The 19,956-nt window shown below is 37.8% G+C and overlaps 1 protein-coding gene across 10 annotated transcripts in view; it reads right to left on the bottom strand.

Moving 5' to 3' along the window:
- The window catches only part of PDS5B (PDS5 cohesin associated factor B), a 208,855-nt gene that overhangs the window by 127,342 nt on the left and 61,557 nt on the right, over window positions 1–19,956 (bottom strand). For all 10 annotated transcript variants that reach the window (XR_014819173.1, XR_014819174.1, XR_014819175.1 and 7 more), the window contains exons 2-6: window positions 9,589–9,715; window positions 6,377–6,580; window positions 3,497–3,583; window positions 3,294–3,391; window positions 2,010–2,136 (exon numbers count right to left, since the gene is read on the bottom strand). Coding sequence is in view for 6 of the 10 variants with exons in the window: in XM_021065557.2 (XP_020921216.1) it covers window positions 2,010–2,136; window positions 3,294–3,391; window positions 3,497–3,583; window positions 6,377–6,580; window positions 9,589–9,696 (624 nt within the window). In the remaining 4 variants the exon portion in view is untranslated. The remainder of the gene's footprint in view (window positions 1–2,009; window positions 2,137–3,293; window positions 3,392–3,496; window positions 3,584–6,376; window positions 6,581–9,588; window positions 9,716–19,956) is intronic.

The raw sequence follows: 19,956 nt of genomic DNA, 5'->3' as shown, positions 1-19,956 counted from the left end.
CAGATGGAGTATTTTTTATCTAACTGATAATCTGCCTATAGTGGCAAATTTAGGCCATTTACATTTATTATAATTCTTCACTGCACTGTAAATCTTCACATTTTAATGTGAATACTTCATTTAAAATTCAAAGTAAATGAGCAGCTCTACACTTCTGATCATCACCAGGATCACATCATTCATTAACTCCATGAAGCTATTTGATCTTACACGTTATTTTTATCCAGTGGTTTAGGGCCACTGTGTTAATTCCCCTTTAATTAATCATTATAATTATTATTGTTACTGTTTTTGTCATATGTATCAGTTTTTACTTAGAGTATTTCTTTGTTCACCACTATTTCTTATACTTCACTTTTTTAAGTTGAATTTTCATTACGCTAAGGTACTCAAATAGTAGTAGTTCTTTCAGGAAGGATCTACTGACAAGCTGAATATTTAATGTCTAACTTTCACTGAAATTGGAGAGTAACTCTGTGTGTGTGTGTATACATACCATTATTTTATCTTAACACTTTGGAAATGTAGATCTTTTATCTTCTGGCATCTATCACTGCCATCAGTTAAACGTTTATTCCTTGGTAAGAGCTGTATCAGCAATCAGTTTAATGTTCATTTCTTGGTAAGGGCTATGCCTTTTCCCTCTGGATTCTTTACAAATTATTTCTGTTTCTGACATTCTACAATCTCCCTAGGATGTGCCTGGTCTGAGATTTATTTTTATTTACTCTGTTTATGACACTTTTGTTTACCTAACTCATAAATGTATCAATTCTAGAATATTTTAAGCAAGTACTCATTTGAATATCATTTCTTCTTCATTCTTACTAGGTGTTCTGAAATCACTGTTAAAAATATTGGACCTTTACATTCTATCTTCAATGTGTTAGAATATTTTATGTTTCCCTTAACTCTATTTCATTTTATCAGTATAATTTCTTCAAATCCAGTTCTCTAAATGTCTTTTATGACCCAAGAAAGATTTTAATTTCAATGATCATTTCTCATTTCTACTTTTCTTCCTAACCATATCTTCTCCTTTCATAGGTCCAATGATCATGCTTCTTAATTCTTATGCTTATAAGGATTAAAAACATTTAAAGTTCAGTTCTCATATGGCTCTGTGGGTTAAGGATCTGGTGTCACCACTGTGGCTCTGGTTACAGTTATGGTGCAGGTGTGATTCCTGAACTTTCATATGCCATGGGTGTGGCCAAAAAATGTAATACTTAATCCTTTTAAGGGTATTTACTGTTTTTAATTAATAATTATACTATGTGAGGTTTTAGGGAGTGTCTGATTTTCAGCATTGATGCGCTATTTTAAAAGTTTGGATATTTTGGACTATGAGGTCATTTTAAGCATTAATTCTGTGTACACTGTGTAGTTATAAACTTGGATTAACTTGCCAGAAAGGTCTGTATTGTGCAGAGATCTTTATACTAATGAATCACAGAACCATAGTTCCAACTGCTTACTAGACTATTAGTTGTTTTCAAAAAACAAAACCCACAAATATACTTCTTGATTACTATTACCCAGGCAGGAAACACTGTCAACAACATACGCTTTTCTCCAAACTAGTAGAGACTTGCCTTTTCATTTCATCCCTCCCCTCCATCTACACTATCACTGTCTTTTACCTAATTGGTAAAAGGCCCTAATTGGTTCTGTATCTCCCAACATGTAAACTTATACAATAGCATCAAAGCCTACTCTTTGAAACATAATCCTATATAAAACTCATTGTTTTGTATAGGATTATACGTTACAGATTAAACATTACAGATGTTTTATCACATGTACTAAATCTGTTATCTCTTCTTTTAATCAGTGACTATATGTATCATGTTTTATTAAACACAATTAATATTCACTAACATTAATCAATAAAACAGTCTCCAAAACTAATGTCAAAGTAGGATAAATTATATTTTAAACATAAGCACAAATTCTAGACCCTAATATTAACAGGCTTTAGATATATGTCAGTATATATTACTACGTACCTTATGGGCAGGTACCAGATTTACCAAAACTGTATCCAAAAGCTCCTGAGATACTGTATCCCCTTCACAAATAATAGAACTCATGAGGTCCACCATGTGCATATGAACTTTCTGATTGTGGCCATTACTGAAATTCAAAACAGGTATTTCATTTAAAGTAACCTGAAATTTATAGGATTTAATCATAACATGGAACAGTACACTTTATTCTAAAATGATAATAAGGCATATATTAAATCAAATGCTATATATTCATTTACAACTTCCCTCTCCCTCAAATCTTTTTTTTGGGGGGGGGGGGCTTTTTAGGGCTTCACTCATGACATATGGAAATTCCCACAGTAGGGGTCAAATCAGAGCTACAGCTGCTGGCCTACACCACAGCCACAGCAACACAGGATCGGAACTGTGTCTGCAACCTACACCACAGCTCATGGCAACACCAGATCCTTAACCCACTAAGCAAGGCCAGGGATCAAACCCACAACCTCATGGTTCCTAGTTGGTTTCGTTTCTGCTGCGCCACAATGGGAACTCCCTGCCTCAAATATATTCTTAAACTACATTTCCTGGATTACTTTTTCCTAATTTTAACCAGTCTCACAATCAAAAGTAATTAAGTCAAATGCAACTTCAGTTTTACCTTAAGTTTGGAAAATCAAACTGCTTTGCTGAGCTTAATTCTGGTATACAATTTTACAGAAGACACAAAAAAACTCAACTATTCCCATGATTTAAGGAGTCGGTAACATGTGATTTAAATTAGTCCAAAAGATTTTTTGTTTGTTTGTTTTTTAGGGCTGCAACATAACATATAGAGGTTCCCAGGCTAGGGATCGAATAGGAGCTATAGCTGCTGGCCTACACCACAGCCACAGCAATGCAGTATCCAAGCCGTGTCTGCAACCTACACCACAGCTCACAGAATACCGTATCCTTAACCCACTGAGCAAGGCCAGGGATAGAAGCTGCATCCTCATGGTTGCTATTCAGATTCGTCCTCATGGATGCTAGTCAGATTTGTTAACCACTGAGCCAGGACAGGAACTCCCAAAAGATACTTTTATGTTGACTAGAGACTGCCTTATGCCACTCTTATATTATTCTTCACACACACAAAAACTTCTATTCATTCTCAAAATATCTATAAAAACCATGTTAATGAGTTCTGAATTTAAAACCCTCAGCTTTCCAATATTCATAACAAACAGTTTATGCAGATTCAATTTGTAAGTTAAAAATTCTATTTTAAAAAAGGTTACAGTCTTAGTAAAATAAACTTACTTTATAACTGAAAATAATGTTCTGTATAACTGGGTAAAAATTTCATTGCTATCTTCCAACTCAAAGCATATGTTATATGACTTGACCCAAGCAATGTTCTAAAAACAGGAAATAAAAAAGGAAAAGGGTAAACATTTCAATGAATATATACAAGCACAAAAACTAGTATAAAATGTCACCTCGAGATATAATATATTGCTTACCTCAAGTAAATAAAAATACCTATTGAATTGTGGGCTCTTTGTATCTTCTAGTCCCTTCAACTGCCTTGTTATAAACATAAATATATCCTTAAAAAAAAGAGAGATAAAGCATTGTTTAGATCGTAAATGCTAAATGAAAACACCCACTAAATTCCTAAAGATAATTCAGCACTCATGTGTATGTATCATGATAAATTTTAAAGAACTAGGAAAAAAACTTGTATTTGGCTGGAATTCGTAAATGTGCATCATCACGAAAACACCAAATATCTAACTACCCTTCAAAGGAATACAGTAAATCATATACTATGATCTTAAATAAAAACATCTTACAGTAAAAAAAGGAAAAAAAAAAAGAATACAACTGGAAACGGAGTAAACTAAAAGTTATGCTGTTGTTAGAATAAAAAGGTTGCAGTGACTGAGAGTTGATCTGATCAGGTTTGCTGGAACAGTACTATATATGGTAATTATAAAGCAGGAACACAGTTTAGGAAACTAAAATTCCAAAATAAAACCACCAAGTAAAAAGACAATAGATGGCAGAAGCTTAGAAATTTTAAAAAGACCCTTAGAAGTTAACTTGTCAAGTTTCCTAATCATTAAAATTACCTGTTTTTCCCTGTCATTCCTCAGTGGAAAGGTGATGACCAAAGGGTCACAATGTTCTACTAATACTACTGAAGACAAAGACAAACACAAACTTGATACTAACCAAAACAGAGTGAAAACTATTCTTTAAGTATTTAGAAACACCCTCAAATAATTTTAAGTACTACCCCCAATAAACAAAAAAGTGGCATTTAAAATAGGACCCCCAAAAAAAGACCAGAAAAAAAAGATACTTAATGTTTCAGCTAGAATCTAAAAAAGACTCTAATTTAATCACAGCTCTTCGATATTCTCAAAAATTGTCCTATTATAAATAGAAGAGATTTGTAACTATTCTTTTGAGAGGACTTTTCATTACTCTAAAGTCTTCAGATAGGTCATTGATAATGCAAACTGAGAAATCCACAAGAGATAAAGAAGAAATCACGTAGCATCAGTCTCAAGTTAGACTCCACTTCTCATGAGAATGCCAACAAGACATCTAGTGAAGAAGAGCCACAGCCCACAGTCAACCAAGTTCAATTACTCCTTAAACTAATGAAATACCTCAAATTTGAGGTTCACAATGAGAAATCAAGATACACACCTGGGTACACAATTCCACAGACCAGCTACTATTACTACTTTAAGTCTCTGACCATTCATAAAGCTTACAATTCAATCCTACTTTTAAATGATACATATTGTCCCCAACCTCCCCCAACCTGGGGTATATAAAATAAGCATGTCCAAACAAGTTTGGGCATTCCATACTAAAATGCTGGCTAAATTGATCAAATGAGCACTTTTTCCACTCCAGTTTTCATGAGGCAACTCCTGAGCTGAAGAACCAAAACCAAGTCTGGGTTGTTTCCCACCAAGGTAACAGTTTCTGGCACATGCTAACATTAGCATTTGTTAAATGAACCTAAAATTGCCATTTTTTTCATACTGGGTATTAACAATCTTCCTACAGACTCATTCCTGACAGTGACCACAATTACCTTTTATTACTGTTTTCTTTCTAATTTTCTTCTGCCTTATTCAGTATCTTTTTGCACAGCTTTACTTATTTTCACACTTTCTGCCCATTAAATTATTCATACTATTCTCCTTTTCTCACATTTTAAAAATTACTTCATTTGCACTCCTTTACTATCATAACCAAAGTAGTGTGTGTGTTTTCCACCTTTCACTAAAGTTCTGTTCACAGTATTTTTGTCAAAAACAATTCATAGGAAAAAAAAAAAAAAAAGGAGTTCCCGTGGTGGCGCAGTGGTTAGCGAATCTGACTAGGAACCATGAGGTTGCGGGTTTGATCCCTGGCCTTGCTTAGTGGGTTGATGATCTGGCGTTGCCGTGAGCTGTGGTGTAGGTTGCAGACGCGGCTCGGATCCCGAGTTGCTCTGGCTCTGGTGTAGGCTGGAGGCTACAGCTCCGATTCAACCCCTAGCCTGGGAACCTCCATATGCCATGGGAGTGGCCCCAGAAAAGACAAAAAAAAAAAAAAAACAATTCATAGCACATACTCCACTAAATGAATTGGGATCATATATTATAAATTCAAGTGTATACTAGGTACTGTCTTTTAAATAATGAACATGGTCTTCAATATGCTTTTTTTTTTTTGACCCACGGCATGTGGAAATTCCCAGACCAGGGATAAAACCAGAGCCATAGCAGTGATAACACCAAATCATTAATTGCTAGGCCACCAGGGGGCTTTTTCAATATGGGTATTTATTTATTTGTTTATTTATTTATCTTTGCTTTTTAGGACCATACCTGCAGCATACGGAAGTTCCCAGGCTAGGTAGGGGCTGAACCGGAGATGCAGCCACTGGGCCTACATCTCCAGATATAGGAGCCACATCTGTGACCTACACCACAGCTCATGGCAACTGGATCCTTAACCCTCTGACTGAGGCCAGGGATGGAACCCGTATCCTCATGGATACTAGTCAGGTTCGTTTCTGCTGAGCTACAACAGGAACTCCCCATGGATTTTTAAAAAGGAAAATGCTCCCCAAGTGATACTGAAATAGTGTTTGCTAATGATGACTTAATGTAAAAACTACAGAATACCCTGTGCCAATTTACTCCTTATTCTGAAGATCAGAAAGCATTTTTACAAAATTTTTAAGTACTAATGGGGGGCAGGGAATTCTACAGAAAACCATAGTTTAACAGGAGATTGCTGTCAAAGAATCCAAAAAAATAATGATCTATGTATGTTAATTCCCATTTTAGTTAGAAAGAGAGAGTATCAATCTTTTAATCCATACTTGCCTTTAGTTTATCAGGGGATGTGTAAGGAGCCTCAGGAGCATAAATCCTGAAAATATCAGCAAGGCAGCAAGCTACCAGTAAGCGAACATCTTTATCAGGATGCTTGAGGAAAAAATCTGAAGCAAGATGTAAAGCTAGGTTTAAATAAAGCTCCTTTTCTTCTTCAGAGTCCTGGTCCATATCCATGAAAGTTTTCACAACCATCTATATAAAAATAAAATAACCAAATAATGAAAACCTCCACATAAAACTATATTCATTTGAAATAAAAGCCATATTCATTACAAAGGTTAACTTCCAATAAATACATGTTCATGTTTCCCCTGCAAGTATCTGACAGAACAAGGTCCTTCTAAACTGGGGAGTAAATATAACTTTTCTTTAAAAGATTAAATAAAATACTTGTCACTTACCCATCATACCTGTTAATTAGATTTTTAAACTTTGAAAGTAGCCGTACATATTACTTCTAGTCTCATTTGTACAACACTGAGCTTAAGCAAACATTTACATAAAAGAAGTGGGATGGAAACAAGAATGGTGAAAAATTACATAGTTTGAATTCTGTGAAGCGCTTTCTCTAATTTCAGTATCAGTAGTCACAGCCTCAGTCCTGCTTCTATTTCACATAAGACTTAACAAAACTGCCTAACTTCACAGGAAAATTTAAATACAACTCTAACGCAAAGGTGACTATCTGATATCCACTAGGTGGTGCTAACAAATACTAATCAACAAGCAGGGATGGCCAACTAGTCTGTGACTTGGTCCTTGAGACGTAGTGCATAGATGACCACTCTGCCACAGATTTAGAGTTCTGAATAATGAACTGTCCAATGTGCTTCTAAATTCTCAGAGCAGCTGTGGCTAAGAGTGTTCCTCACAGAGCAGACTCTCAGTTCATTACACAAGAGGCCAGGACTACTAGTGGCCCAATGCTTCCAGCCTGACACTACAATTAACTTAAGGGAATAATGTGCAGGGCCATTCACCTAACTTTTTGATTTTATTACTTTTAAGATATAAAAGTAATAAAACTTTTAAGATATACCTGATGGCCTAGGTATATTATTAAAAAAAAAATAAGAGCTATCTCTATATATACAAGGAACTATTCTCTTCCCTGAAATCTCTTCACAGGTGAGAGACTGAATATATTTTGAGTATATTCTGAATAAAATTAAAAACTCTACAAATTACATAAATAAGGACACCTTCCAAATTAACAAATTTTTATAATTTATAAAACTTATACCTGTACTTATACATATCAAAAATTACCATCATCCCAACATTAAATTATTTCTATATTTCTCCTATGGAGGTTGCTTAAAATAGTGGGAAGAATAAATTAGAAAAAAAATGAAGTTTTTGACTTCTGGGCGTACATTACTGCTGGGCATAAATAATGAAAGTATACTACAAGCACTAAATGTGAGCACCATGGAAGTCATTCCACCAAAACCAACAACAAAGTTTACTCAAGGGCTAAATAAAAGAAATCCCTCAATACAACCCAAAGAGCGTCAGAAAAACTCAGGAATAACTCATATATGAGTCCTCTAAATTACAAAAGACGTCTGAGATACCTAGGGGAAAAAAATGCATTGTACCATGATTAAAACTGTGAAAACTTTCAAAAGATATCTGAAAAAATAGCATCCCTAAAAGACATTAAATGCTAATATCTTGTATGTGTAATTTCTTAGGAAACAATAAGGCTATCACTGCTGACATATAAAGTCACCTAAGGAAATTAATGTATTCATTTCTCTAAAAACTTAATAGGTCAAGAAAATATAGATATATAGAAATGAAAAATATCATATATAGAAAGTTTGTAATGTCATTTTAAATAAAATATACACAAATTCCCAAATAGATAAAATATGCACAAACTGGTAAATTTAATCTGCTTCAATGTCTTTTGCTTTGAATAATAAACACCTTATATCTGACATTCTAATACTTTATGCATAAGGATATAACACTGAGACTTTATATGAAACTTATAATAGTGTTAGGATCTTTTTATTCTAATAAAAATAAGCCATGCAGCAATAAAATAGTACTTTAAGGCTCCTGGGCCTTCAATGATTAATTAAGGCAAGTTTTCTAGACTTGAAATACAAGTAAATACTAAGACAACAAGCAATATAAATGTCTACGTGGATTTAACATAGAAGGGAAAAATGCTCAAAAATAAAGAACATCTGAACTAACTAATAATTAATTTAACAATCTACTTGGGAGTTCCCTCTGTGGTGCAACAGATGAATGGCATCTCTGCAGCACCAGGACACAGGTTCGATCCTCAGCCCAGCACAGTGGGTTAAAGAGTCCGGCATTACCACAGCTGAGGCTCAGATATGATGCCTGGCCCAGGAAGCGCATATGCCGCAGGGCAAACAAAAAAGAAAAAAAGAAACAAACGATCTTCTTGGACATTCTGCTCCTTTAACCACTGTAATCAGAGACCACCACTGCTCAGAAAAGATGAAATATTATCCAAACAAATATGAAGAGTCTAACCGTCCACTGAATCATGTATGGAAGTTCATCATCAATCCTGACTTATACTACATATCTGAAGCAGAAAGAGAAGCTAAAAGTAAAGCTCTTTAAGCCTACTCTTAAAATACAAGAAAGTAAAATACGGCCTTTAGTACAAAGTAGAAAGAGTTAAAACTTTTCTCAGGTTAAAACGGTTACTTTTTTAAAATAAATGAGACACAGAAGAAAGGAGACAACTTTCTATAGACAACAATGAGTATAGAGTACTGTGCATTTGTTCTTTATACCCACATATAGGAGGCCATAGAAAAATCTCAGCTCCGCCTCTCCAGCTGCACTCCCATGAACAAGAAACTACAGGTCTACAGTTCTTGATCTACCCCACTTTCTGAGATCCTAATTGCAGCTGATTAGTTTTGGCATAAGACATCTCCTGTTTTGTCTTTTTTTTTTTTTCCTTTTCTTTTTTTTGGCCATGCCTGCAGCACGTGAAAATTCCTGAGCCAGGGACAGAACCTGCCACAGCACCCCAAGCACATGGGTGACACAGCTGGATCTTTAACCCTCTGGGCCACCAAACGGCCTCCTGATTTGCTTTTCTTAGGCTGATCTAACAACATACAACCATATGTGATCATCCCCCTCAACTTAACCCATCTTTACCACATGCCCAAAAGATATAATTGAATTTTACTCACCTTTAACCGTCTAACCATCTCCTCTTTAGATATTTTATCTGAGATTTCTTTGACACCAGGAGGATAGGTAATTTTTCCATCATTGGTCCTTGTCTTTGAATGAGCCATGATGGAAATATTTTTACCCCTAAAACAAAAAATACTATTAGAAGCAAACCAAAAAATAAGTATTAACAACCATTCATAAAAAAACATGAAAAAGAATCACTCTCTACACACACACACAAATTTATAACTATTCCTAATTTACAGTAATTCACTTTTCTAGTTGATGAAAATCATTTTATTGAATATATCCCCAACTTTTTAAATTTTGTCTTTACTTTCATTTCCCTTATTGGCAAGCTAGAATATTTGCACTAACCTTCCAACTACAAAAACTGTAAGTGATAAATATATATATGTATTTATATGGGTGCTTTTTTTTTTTAATAGCACCATGTATGACTTGGGCCAAAATCTAAGAGAATTCAGGAACCCAGAGAAGTAAATGGAGCATTATATCCATTTCACCTTGAGGGCATCTTGCCAACCCTGAAAAATCTAAAGTTAGTTTTGGTAATCTTACGGAAAAAGGAAGAAAAATTCCTATGAAGGTGGAATGTCAAATAAGAGACCCTTCTAATATTAACATAGAATCCTATCCCAAACCCGAGAAAGATAACACTTGCAAAGGAAAAGAGTTAAACAAAGGGTTAACATGTGTCCACGTCCCCATTACAATCCACAAGGGACAGCAGACAAGGCTGTCGTGGTACTAAGTAACAGCAGATACAAGAGAGGAACAGCTTATTAGTTTTGGCCCTAAGCCTACACATTTGCTGAGGTTCACATTGCCTAAGTAGTCCAGAGAACAGAAACTCACAAACTCAGTGACCTCCAACTAGGAGCACCCCAAGCGCCCAAAATAAGTAAATTCGAGTCCTCCTGAAGGAGAGCACCTTCATTCCACACCTCAAAGAATCCCTATATGATGTTTCTAGGGTAATAAGCATTATCAAGTCAAAAATAATCAAGCACCTAATGAAACAAGGCACTATAAGTAAGAACCAGCAGAAATCAGACCTGCATGAACAGACCCAGGAAGACTTCCAACATTACAATTACCAAACAGAATATAAAACCACCATACAGCTGGCCAACATGGATCTGAACTGCATGCGTCCACTTAGACAGAGAGCTTTTTCAGTAAGTACTACATTACTACACTGTTGTTGGTTGAATCTGCCAATACAGAACCATGAATACAGAGGGTCAGCTATAAAGTTAGGAGAGAAGCTGGAACCTGGGACTCTTTGCTTCAGTGCTTGCACCTGAACAAACGTCTTCTCAAGCCACAAAATACAAAGAAAGTATAAAGGACCAAAAATAACTCTGTGCATGCGTAGCTGGGGCAAATTATGGACAACAAGATACAAAAAGACTGAAAAAACTAACTCCTACTTTGAAAAACTGAGATCAAAAACAGGGTGTCGGGAACAAAAGCAGGGCACTATACATGCCCCCCTGCACACAACACCGCCAAAGGGGTAGGCAAACCCCTGATCCTGCCCCTACCTTCACTGCAGATAAGCAACCAGCACACCCTCCACCAGGAACAGGCAAATAAGAACCTGTTGTTTGTTTTTGTTCCTCCCTGCTGCAGCAGGGGCCCCAATAAAGCTTTGCCTGAACATCTTGCAAGGCCTTTTATTAAAGAGGCCGGGAGTCCTGGACAGTAACAGTTATACATGGGTTCTGAATTGTGATGGGGGTGGGAGGGGTTGTCAGCACTCCATACCTCTGTGCTGTTCAAGGGTCAAATGTATTTATAATTTTAAAGAAATAAAAGTGTCTAATAATATTTAAGGAATAAAAAACTATAAAATGTAAACTAGAAGATCTGAACAAAAAAGACGTTCTGAAAACGAAAAATTGTAACAGTTCCCCTTGTGGCTCAGTGGGTTACGAACCCGACTAGTATCCATGAGGATTCGGGTTCAATCCCTGGCCTCACTCAGTGGGTTAAGGATCTGGTGTAGCCGTGAGCTGTGGTGTAGGTCACAGGCGCAGCTCAGAACCCGATTCTCTGTGGCTATGGCACAGGTTGGCAGCTGCAGCTCCAATTTGACCCCTAGCCGGGGAACTTCCATATGCCACAGGTATGGAGGGAAAGGAGGGAGGGAGGAAGAAAACAAAACTGAAAATAGGAGTTCCTGTCGTGGCACAGTGCAAACAAATCCAAATAGGAGCCATGAGGTTTCGGGTTCGATCCCCGGCCTTGCTCAGTGGGTTAAGGATCCAGCATTGCTGTGAGCTGTGGTGTACGTAGCAGACGCGACTCAGATCTGGCATTGCTGTGGCTGTGGTGTAGGCTGGCAGCTGTAGCTCTGACTGGACCTCTGTTCTGGGAACTCCCATATACCACAGGTGGGGCCCTAAAAAGCAAAACAAAACAAAAAAACAAACAAAAACCAGAAAAAAAACCCTGAAAATAAAAACTCAATGGGTAAGCTTATTAGCAGATTAAGAAAAGCTATTAGAATTAGTGAACTAGAAGAAAGGTCAGAAGAAATATTAAGTACAGAACACATATATAAAGTGGAATCACTCTGCTGTACAGATGTTAAAATTGTGTTCAACTATACTTCAATAAATTAAAAAAAATATGAAACAGAGAAACATAAAAATGGGATCTACAGAAAAAAAAGAGTAATTTAACTTATCCATGGAAGGAGTACCAGGAGAGAAGTAGGGCACATGCCCCTCTAGGAGGAGAATATGAGAAATACCGATTCATAAATTCAAGAAGCCAAATAGAATTAAGTTCAAAATAATAATTCCTAACAATAATAATAATAATTCCAGAAAACAAAAACCTTAAAGCAGGAGTTCTTGTCATGGCTCAGTGAAAACGAATCTGACTAGCATCCATAAGGACTCAGGTTCAATCCCTGGCCTCGCTCGGTGGGTAAAGGATCCGCGTTGCCGTGAGCTGTGGTGTAGGTCACAGACGCAGCTTGGATCTGGCATTGCTAGGGCTATGGCATAGGCCAGTGGCTACAGCTCCAATCCGACACCTAGCCTGGGAACCTTCATATGCCTCGGGTGCAGCCCTAAAAAGACCAAAAAAGAAAGAAAAAAGAAAAAAAAATTAGAGTAGTCATATTACCTTGAAAGTAACATAAGTAAACTAGTAAGTGACTTTTCAACAGCGAAATGTAATCCACAATGTAATTAAAGAATAGAAGTGCAAAGGTGAAGTTTACATCAAAGGAATATGGTTTTGTGTGTGTGTTTTAATGGCCATCAGGGTGGGGTGGCATACTGGCATATTCCTGGGCTAGGGACCGAATCCAAGCTGCAGCTGCATCAAACAACACTAGATCCTCTAATCCACCACTCCAGGCGAGGGATCAAATCTGTGCCTCTGCAATGACCCAAGCCACTGTATTCAGAGTCTTAACCTACTGTGCCACAGCAAGAACTACAGGAATATCATTTTAAGAAGAGAGTGAAATAAGAACAAATTCTCCAAACAAAAACTGAAATCCATAATAAGTTAATACATATATATACAGCACTTAGAACAATGTTCAACATACATTAGTTTTTTTTTGGGGGGGGGAGCCCCACCCATGGCATGTGGATCTACTAGGTCAGGGGCTGAACCTGCACTAGAGCAGTGGCATGAGCTAATTCAGTGACAATGCCAGATCCTTAACTCACTATACCACAAGGGAGCTCCCATTATAATATGGTATACATGATCAGATTAAAAGATCATTAACAAAAAGCTTTTAAGATAAATATAAATTAATGAACATAAATAAGCAGGCCCCAGGATCCACTCCTTCGTAATTACTCATCAGAAACATACATGCATCCAGTACCGGACATACAAAAATGTTCACAGCAATACCATTCATGCTACTCAGAAAACACAAATGCCTATCAACAGGAGAATGAATAGATACACTGTAGTACAGTCATACAATGGAATACAATAATTATGACAGTGAACAAGCTACTGCTTCACACAATATAGAGTAACATTAAAAAGAAAGTTATGTGGAGCTCCTATTGTGACTCAGTGGGTTAAGGATCCAACATTGTCTCTGTGAGATTGCAGGTCTGATCCCTGGCCTCACTCAGTAGGTTAAGAATCCGGTGTTGGAGTTCCCGTCGTGGCGCAGTGGTTAACAAATCCGACTAGGAACCATGAGGTTGCGGGTTCCATCCCTGGCCTTGCTCAGTGGGTTAAATGATCCGGTGTTGCCGTGAGCTGCGGTATAGGTTGAAGACACGGCTTGGATCCCACGTTGCTGTGGCTCTGGCGTAGGCTGGTGGCTACAGCTCCGATTCGACCCCTAGCCTGGGAACCTCCATATGCCATGGCAGCGGCCCAAGAAATAGAAAAAAAAAAAAAAAAAAAGAATCCAGTGTTGCCACAAGCTGCAGAGTAGGTCGAAGACGTGGCTTGCATCCAGTGTTACCGGATGCAACTTTTAGGAGAAAATCTTCACTACTGAAGTTAGTCCAAGAGTTTTTATTTTTTTTATTTTTTTTTATTTTTTGTCTTTTGTCTTTTTGTCTTTGTTGTTGTTGTTGTTGTTGCTATTTCTTGGGCCGCTCCTGCGGCATATGGAGGTTCCCAGGCTAGGGGTTGAATCGGAGCTGTAGCCACCGGCCTACGCCAGAGCCACAGCAACGCGGGATCCGAGCCACGTCTGCAACGTACACCACAGCTCACGGCAACGCCGGATCGTTAACCCACTGAACAAGGGCAGGGACTGAACCCGCAACCTCATGGTTCCTAGTCGGATTCGTTAACCACTGCGCCACAACGGGAACTCCAGTCCAAGAGTTTTTAGAAATGACACCAAAAGCAAGATCCACAAAAGAAAAACTGATATATTCGATTTAAAAAACTACAGTGAGACACCTCACGCCAATCAGAATGGCCATCATTAATAAGTCTATAAATAACAAATGTTAGAGAGGATGTAGAGAAAAGGGAACCCTCTTACACTGTTTGTTGGTAGGAATATAAGTTTCTACAACCACTGTGGAAAACAGTAGGCAAGTTTCTCATAATACGAAATACAGAACCAGCATATGATCCATCAATCCCTCTCCTGGGCATATTCCCAGACAAAACTACAATGCAAAAAGATACATGCACCCATATGCTCACAGTAGCACTATTCATAATATCCAAGACATGGAAACAACCTAAATGTCCATTGACAGATAAATGGATTAAGAAGATGTGGTACATGTATATAATGGAACACTACTCAGCCATAAAAAAGAATAAAACAATGCCATTCACTGCGACATGGATGCAACTAGAGATTCTCATACAAAGTGACATTAGTTAGAAAGAGAAAGACAAATATCATACGATATCACTTATATGTAGAATCTAAAATATGGCACAAATGAACCTATCTACAAAACAGAAACAGACTCACAAACATAGAAAACAGGTTGCTGGGGCCGGGGCGGGGGGGTGGTGGCAGTGAGACAGACTAGGAGTTTGGGGTTAGTAGATGCAAACTATTGCCTTTGGAATGGATAAGCAATGAGGTCCTACTGTGTAACACCAAAGACTATATCCCATCTCTTGGGATAGACCATGATGGAAGATAAGAAAGGGAATGTATATGACTGCATCACTTTTCTATACAGCAGAAATTGACAACACTGTAAATCAATTATACTATAAAATTTTTTAAAAATAAGATGGGCAAAAAACATGAAGAGACATCTGAATAGGATATATATGGCAAATAAACACATGAAAAGATGTTCAACATCATTAATTATTAGAGAAATGCAAATTAAAACCATGAGGTATCATTATATACTATTATAACAGGTAAAATAAAAAACAGTGGTAACATCAAATATAGGCAAGGATGCAAGGAAACTGTCTCTGTAACAAGTTGCTGGTAGAAATGTAAATAGTACAACCACAAACGAAAACAATCTGGCAGATTTTCATACAACTAAACATGCCCTTACCATATAAACCAGAATTTTGCTCTCTTGGGCTTTATCCCAGAGTAACAAAAGAATCTGTACAAGAAGGTTTTTTTTTTTTTTTCCCTATCAGTATTCTTATAGATTTCTGTTTTTTGAAAATCAGGCTTTTTATTTTTTTTTTATTTTTTTATTTTTTTTGTCTTTTTGCCATTTCTTGGGCCGCTCCCTCGGCATATGGAGGTTCCCAGGCTAGGGGTCGAATCGGAGCTGTAGCCACCAGCCTACGCCAGAGACACAGCAACGCGGGATCCGAGCCGCGTCTGCTCACAGCTCACAGCAACGCTGGATCCTTAACCCACTGAGCAAGGGCAGGGATCGAACCCGCAACCTCATGGTTCCTCGTCGGATTTGTTAACCACTGCACCATGACGGGAACTCCTGTACAAGAAGGTTTATAACAGTTTTGTTCATACACCTCAAAACTAGAAGCAACAAAAATGCCCAATCAACATGTGAAAGGTTAAAAAAACTCAGATAGGCCCACCTAGTGAAATACTACTCAGCAATAAAAACTATTTTACTAATATATGCAATAACTTATGGTCACTATATTATTGAAAGAGCCAATCTCAAAAGGTTACATTCTGTTATGGTGCCATTTATTTAACATCCTCGAACATGACGAAACCATAGATATGGAGAACAAATTAGTGGTTTCCAGGGAACACGGATGAGCATAAGCATAGCACAAGGGATTTCCTTTAGAGTTATGTATGTTGATCGTGGCAGTGGTGAAATCAATCTATATATGGGATCAAACTACAAAGAACTACACACACATACAAAGAGAGAGAGAGAATGAGAGAGAGAGAGAATGGGCAAAAACTTGAGTAAAGTGAGTCTGAAATATAATCAACAACACCATGCACTGTTAATTCCCTAATTTGATATTGTGCTACAAGTTACATAAGATGCCACCTCTGGCCCAAGATGGATGAAGGGTTCACAAGAGTGTGTACTATTTTTGTAACTTTATGTCCATAATTATTTTGAAATACAAAAGTTTTAAAATCAAAACAATTATTTTATATTACAGCAACCAAAAGCTTTATTTATTTACTTAATTTGGGTCTATGCTCCTAGCATGTATAAGTTCCCAGGGCCAGGGACTGAACTTGCATCCCAGCAGTGACATATGCCACAGCAGTGATGCTGAGTTCTTAACCACCAGGCCGTAAGGGAACTCCCAAGAATTTTTAAAATATAATTTACATTGAAAAGTATAAACTAAGAATTAATTTAATAAAAAATGTATTTTACAGAGAAAAATCATGAAGTTTTATTGATAGAAATGAAAGAAAATATAAAGACAGACATCTTGTTCACAGATTAAAAGTCTCAAATACTATAAAGAGCAAATCTTCTCACACTGATTATGCAGTCAATACAGTCGCAATCAATGACAAAACACTGTAAACCAACTATAACAGAAAAAATAAAAAATCATTAAAAAAAAAATACAGTCCCAATCAAGACCAGATTCTGATTTTGAAAGAAACATGACCAGAGTTCTCTTGGGGCACAGCAGGTTAAGCATCCAGCATTGTCACTGCAGCAGCCCAGGTCACTGTTATGGCGTGGGTCTGATCCCTGATCCAGGAACTTTCATGTGCCGTGGGCACAGCCAAAAAGAAAGGAAGAAAGGAAGGAAGGAAGAGACGGAGGGAGGAAGGAAAAAAGAAAGGGAGAAAGAAAGATGACCAATTTATTTTTAAATTTATATGTAAATTCAGAAGGCCAAGAATAGCAAGATATTTAAGAAAAACACAGTGAATAGACTTTTATACCAGACATTGAAATCCTTCACAAAGCTAAAGTAATTTTTTTATTTTGTTTTTCTTTTTATGGCTGCACCTGCAGCACATGGAAGTTCCCAGGCTAGGGGTCAAATCAGAGCTTCAACTGAAGTCTATGCCACAGCCACAGCAACACTGGATACAAGCCACATCTGTGACTTAGGCTAGCTACAGCTTGCAGAAACACTGGATCCTTAACCCACTCAGCAAGGCCAGGAATCAAACCTACATCCTCACAGAGACAACATCAGGTCCCTAACTCCCTAAGCCACAACAGGAACTCCCATGCTAAAGTAATTTGGATGGTGTGGTATTGGAGCAAAAAAAGATCAATGAGAAATACTAGCCTATGGAGTTCCTGTCGTGGCACACCGGAAATGAATCCGACTAGGAACCATGAGGTTGCAGGTTCGATCCCTGGCCTTGCTCAGTGGGTTAAGGCTTCAGCAGTGAACTGTGGTCTAGGTCACAGACCCGGCTCAGATCTGGTGTTGCTGTGGCTCTGGCGTAGGCTGGCAGCAACAGCTCCGATAAGACCCCTAGCCTGAGAACTTCCATATGCCGTGGATGTGGCCCTGGAAGGAAGGAAGGAAGGAAGGCAGGCAGGCAGGCAGGCAGGCAGACAGACAGACAGACAGACAGACAGACAGACAGACAGAAAGAAAGAAAGAAAGAAAGAAAGAAAGACAGAGACAGACAGAAAGAAAGAAGGAAAGAAGGAAAGACAGACAAAGACAGAAAGACAGAGAGACAGACAGAAAGACACAGACAGAAAGAAAGACAGAAAGACAGACAGATAGACAGACAGACTAGCCTAGAAAAAACAGACCCACACAACATGAAACTTAATACATGAAAACAGTGGCAGGGCACATCAGAAAGAAGAACAGAGAACACAGTAAGTTCTGAGTATCACTTAATATTTTAACAATCCAAGAACAATCCATGAAACCAATCCATGAACACTGGATGTCTTTCCATTTATTTGTGTCTTCTTTCATTTATTTCATTAACTCATTGTGTTTACAGTATGTCAGTCTTCTACCTCCTTGCTAAAGTTTATTCCTAAGTAATTTTTTTTCTTTTTAGGGCTACACCTGTGGCATATGGAGGTTCCCAGGCTAAGGGTCGAATTGGAGCTACAGCTGCTGGCCTGTGCCACAGCCACAGCAATGTAGGATCTGAGTTGCGTCTTCGATTTACACCACAGCTCACTGCAACACCGGATCCTTAACCCACTGAGCGAGGCCAGGGATCAAACCCACAACCTCATGGTACCTAGTCGGATTTGTTTCCACTGAGCCACAACAGGAACTGAGTTTTTTTTTTTACTAGAGTCTTCAGGGTTTTCTACATATAAGATCATGTCATCTGCAAACAGATAATTTTACTTCTCCCTTTACAACCAGGATGCCCATTACAGTTGGCCCTTCACATCTGCAAGTTCCACATCCTCAGAATCAACCAACCACAGATCAAAATACTCACCAAGACATTCCAAAAAGTTCCAAATGGCAAAATTTGAATTTGCTGCACACAGACAACTATTTACATTGCATTTATGTTGTATTAGGTATTATAAGTAACCTAAAGATGATTTAAAGTATATAAGAAGATGTGCAAAGGTTATATGCAAATACTACACTTTTACACAAGGGACTTGAGCATCCTTGGATTTTGGCATTCTTTGGGGATCTGAGAACCAATCCCTGACAGATACTGTACTATAGTGGACAGACGTGTCAGGAGTGGACATCTTTGTCTTGTTCCTGATCTAAGAGGAAAACTTTTCCATTATTCACTACTGAGAAATACAAATCAAAACCACAATGAGGTATCACACTTCACACCTGTTAGGAGACACATTATCAAAAAACAAAAGAAAAAAGTGTTGGCAAGGATGTGGAAAGATGGGAATCCCTGTACACTGTTGGTGAGAATGTAAAATGATGCAACTGCTGTGGAAAAACAGTGTGGAGGTTTCTCAAAAAATTAAAAGTAGAACTATCATATGATCCACCAATCCAAATTCCAGAGAGATATCTGAAAGAATAGAAATCAGGATCTCTAAGAGATATCTGCTCACGCATGTTCACGGCAACATTATTCACAAGAGCCAAAACATGGAAACAACCTAAATGGTCAACAGATGAATGAATAAAGAAAAAGTGATATATACCTACAATGGAATATTATTCAGCCTTTAAAAAGAACAGCTGAATAATATTTGCCATTTACCCAACATGGATGGACCTGGAAGGCATTATGCTGAGTGAAATAAGCCAGACAAAGGACAAATACTTCCTGTTTTCACTTATATTAGGTATCTAAAATAGTCAAACTCAGGAGTTCCCATTATGCCTCAGCAGTAATGAACCCAACTAGTATCCATGAGGACACGGATTTAATCCCTGGCCTTGCTTGGTGGGTTAAGGATCTGGTGTCGCCGTGAGCTGTGGTATAGGTCTCAGACACGGCTCGGATCCCACGTTGCTGTGGCTGTGGCGTAGGCTGGCAGCTGGAGGGCCAATTCAACTCCTAG

Source organism: Sus scrofa, chromosome 11 (genome assembly GCF_054392235.1).
Source record: "Sus scrofa isolate SSC_HxYL_T2T_F1_AM1 chromosome 11, Sscrofa_HxYL_maternal_Yorkshire_Landrace_v2.0, whole genome shotgun sequence".
NCBI classification, from domain to species: domain Eukaryota; kingdom Metazoa; phylum Chordata; class Mammalia; order Artiodactyla; family Suidae; genus Sus; species Sus scrofa.
This window is presented reverse-complemented; position numbering and strand designations above follow the sequence as displayed.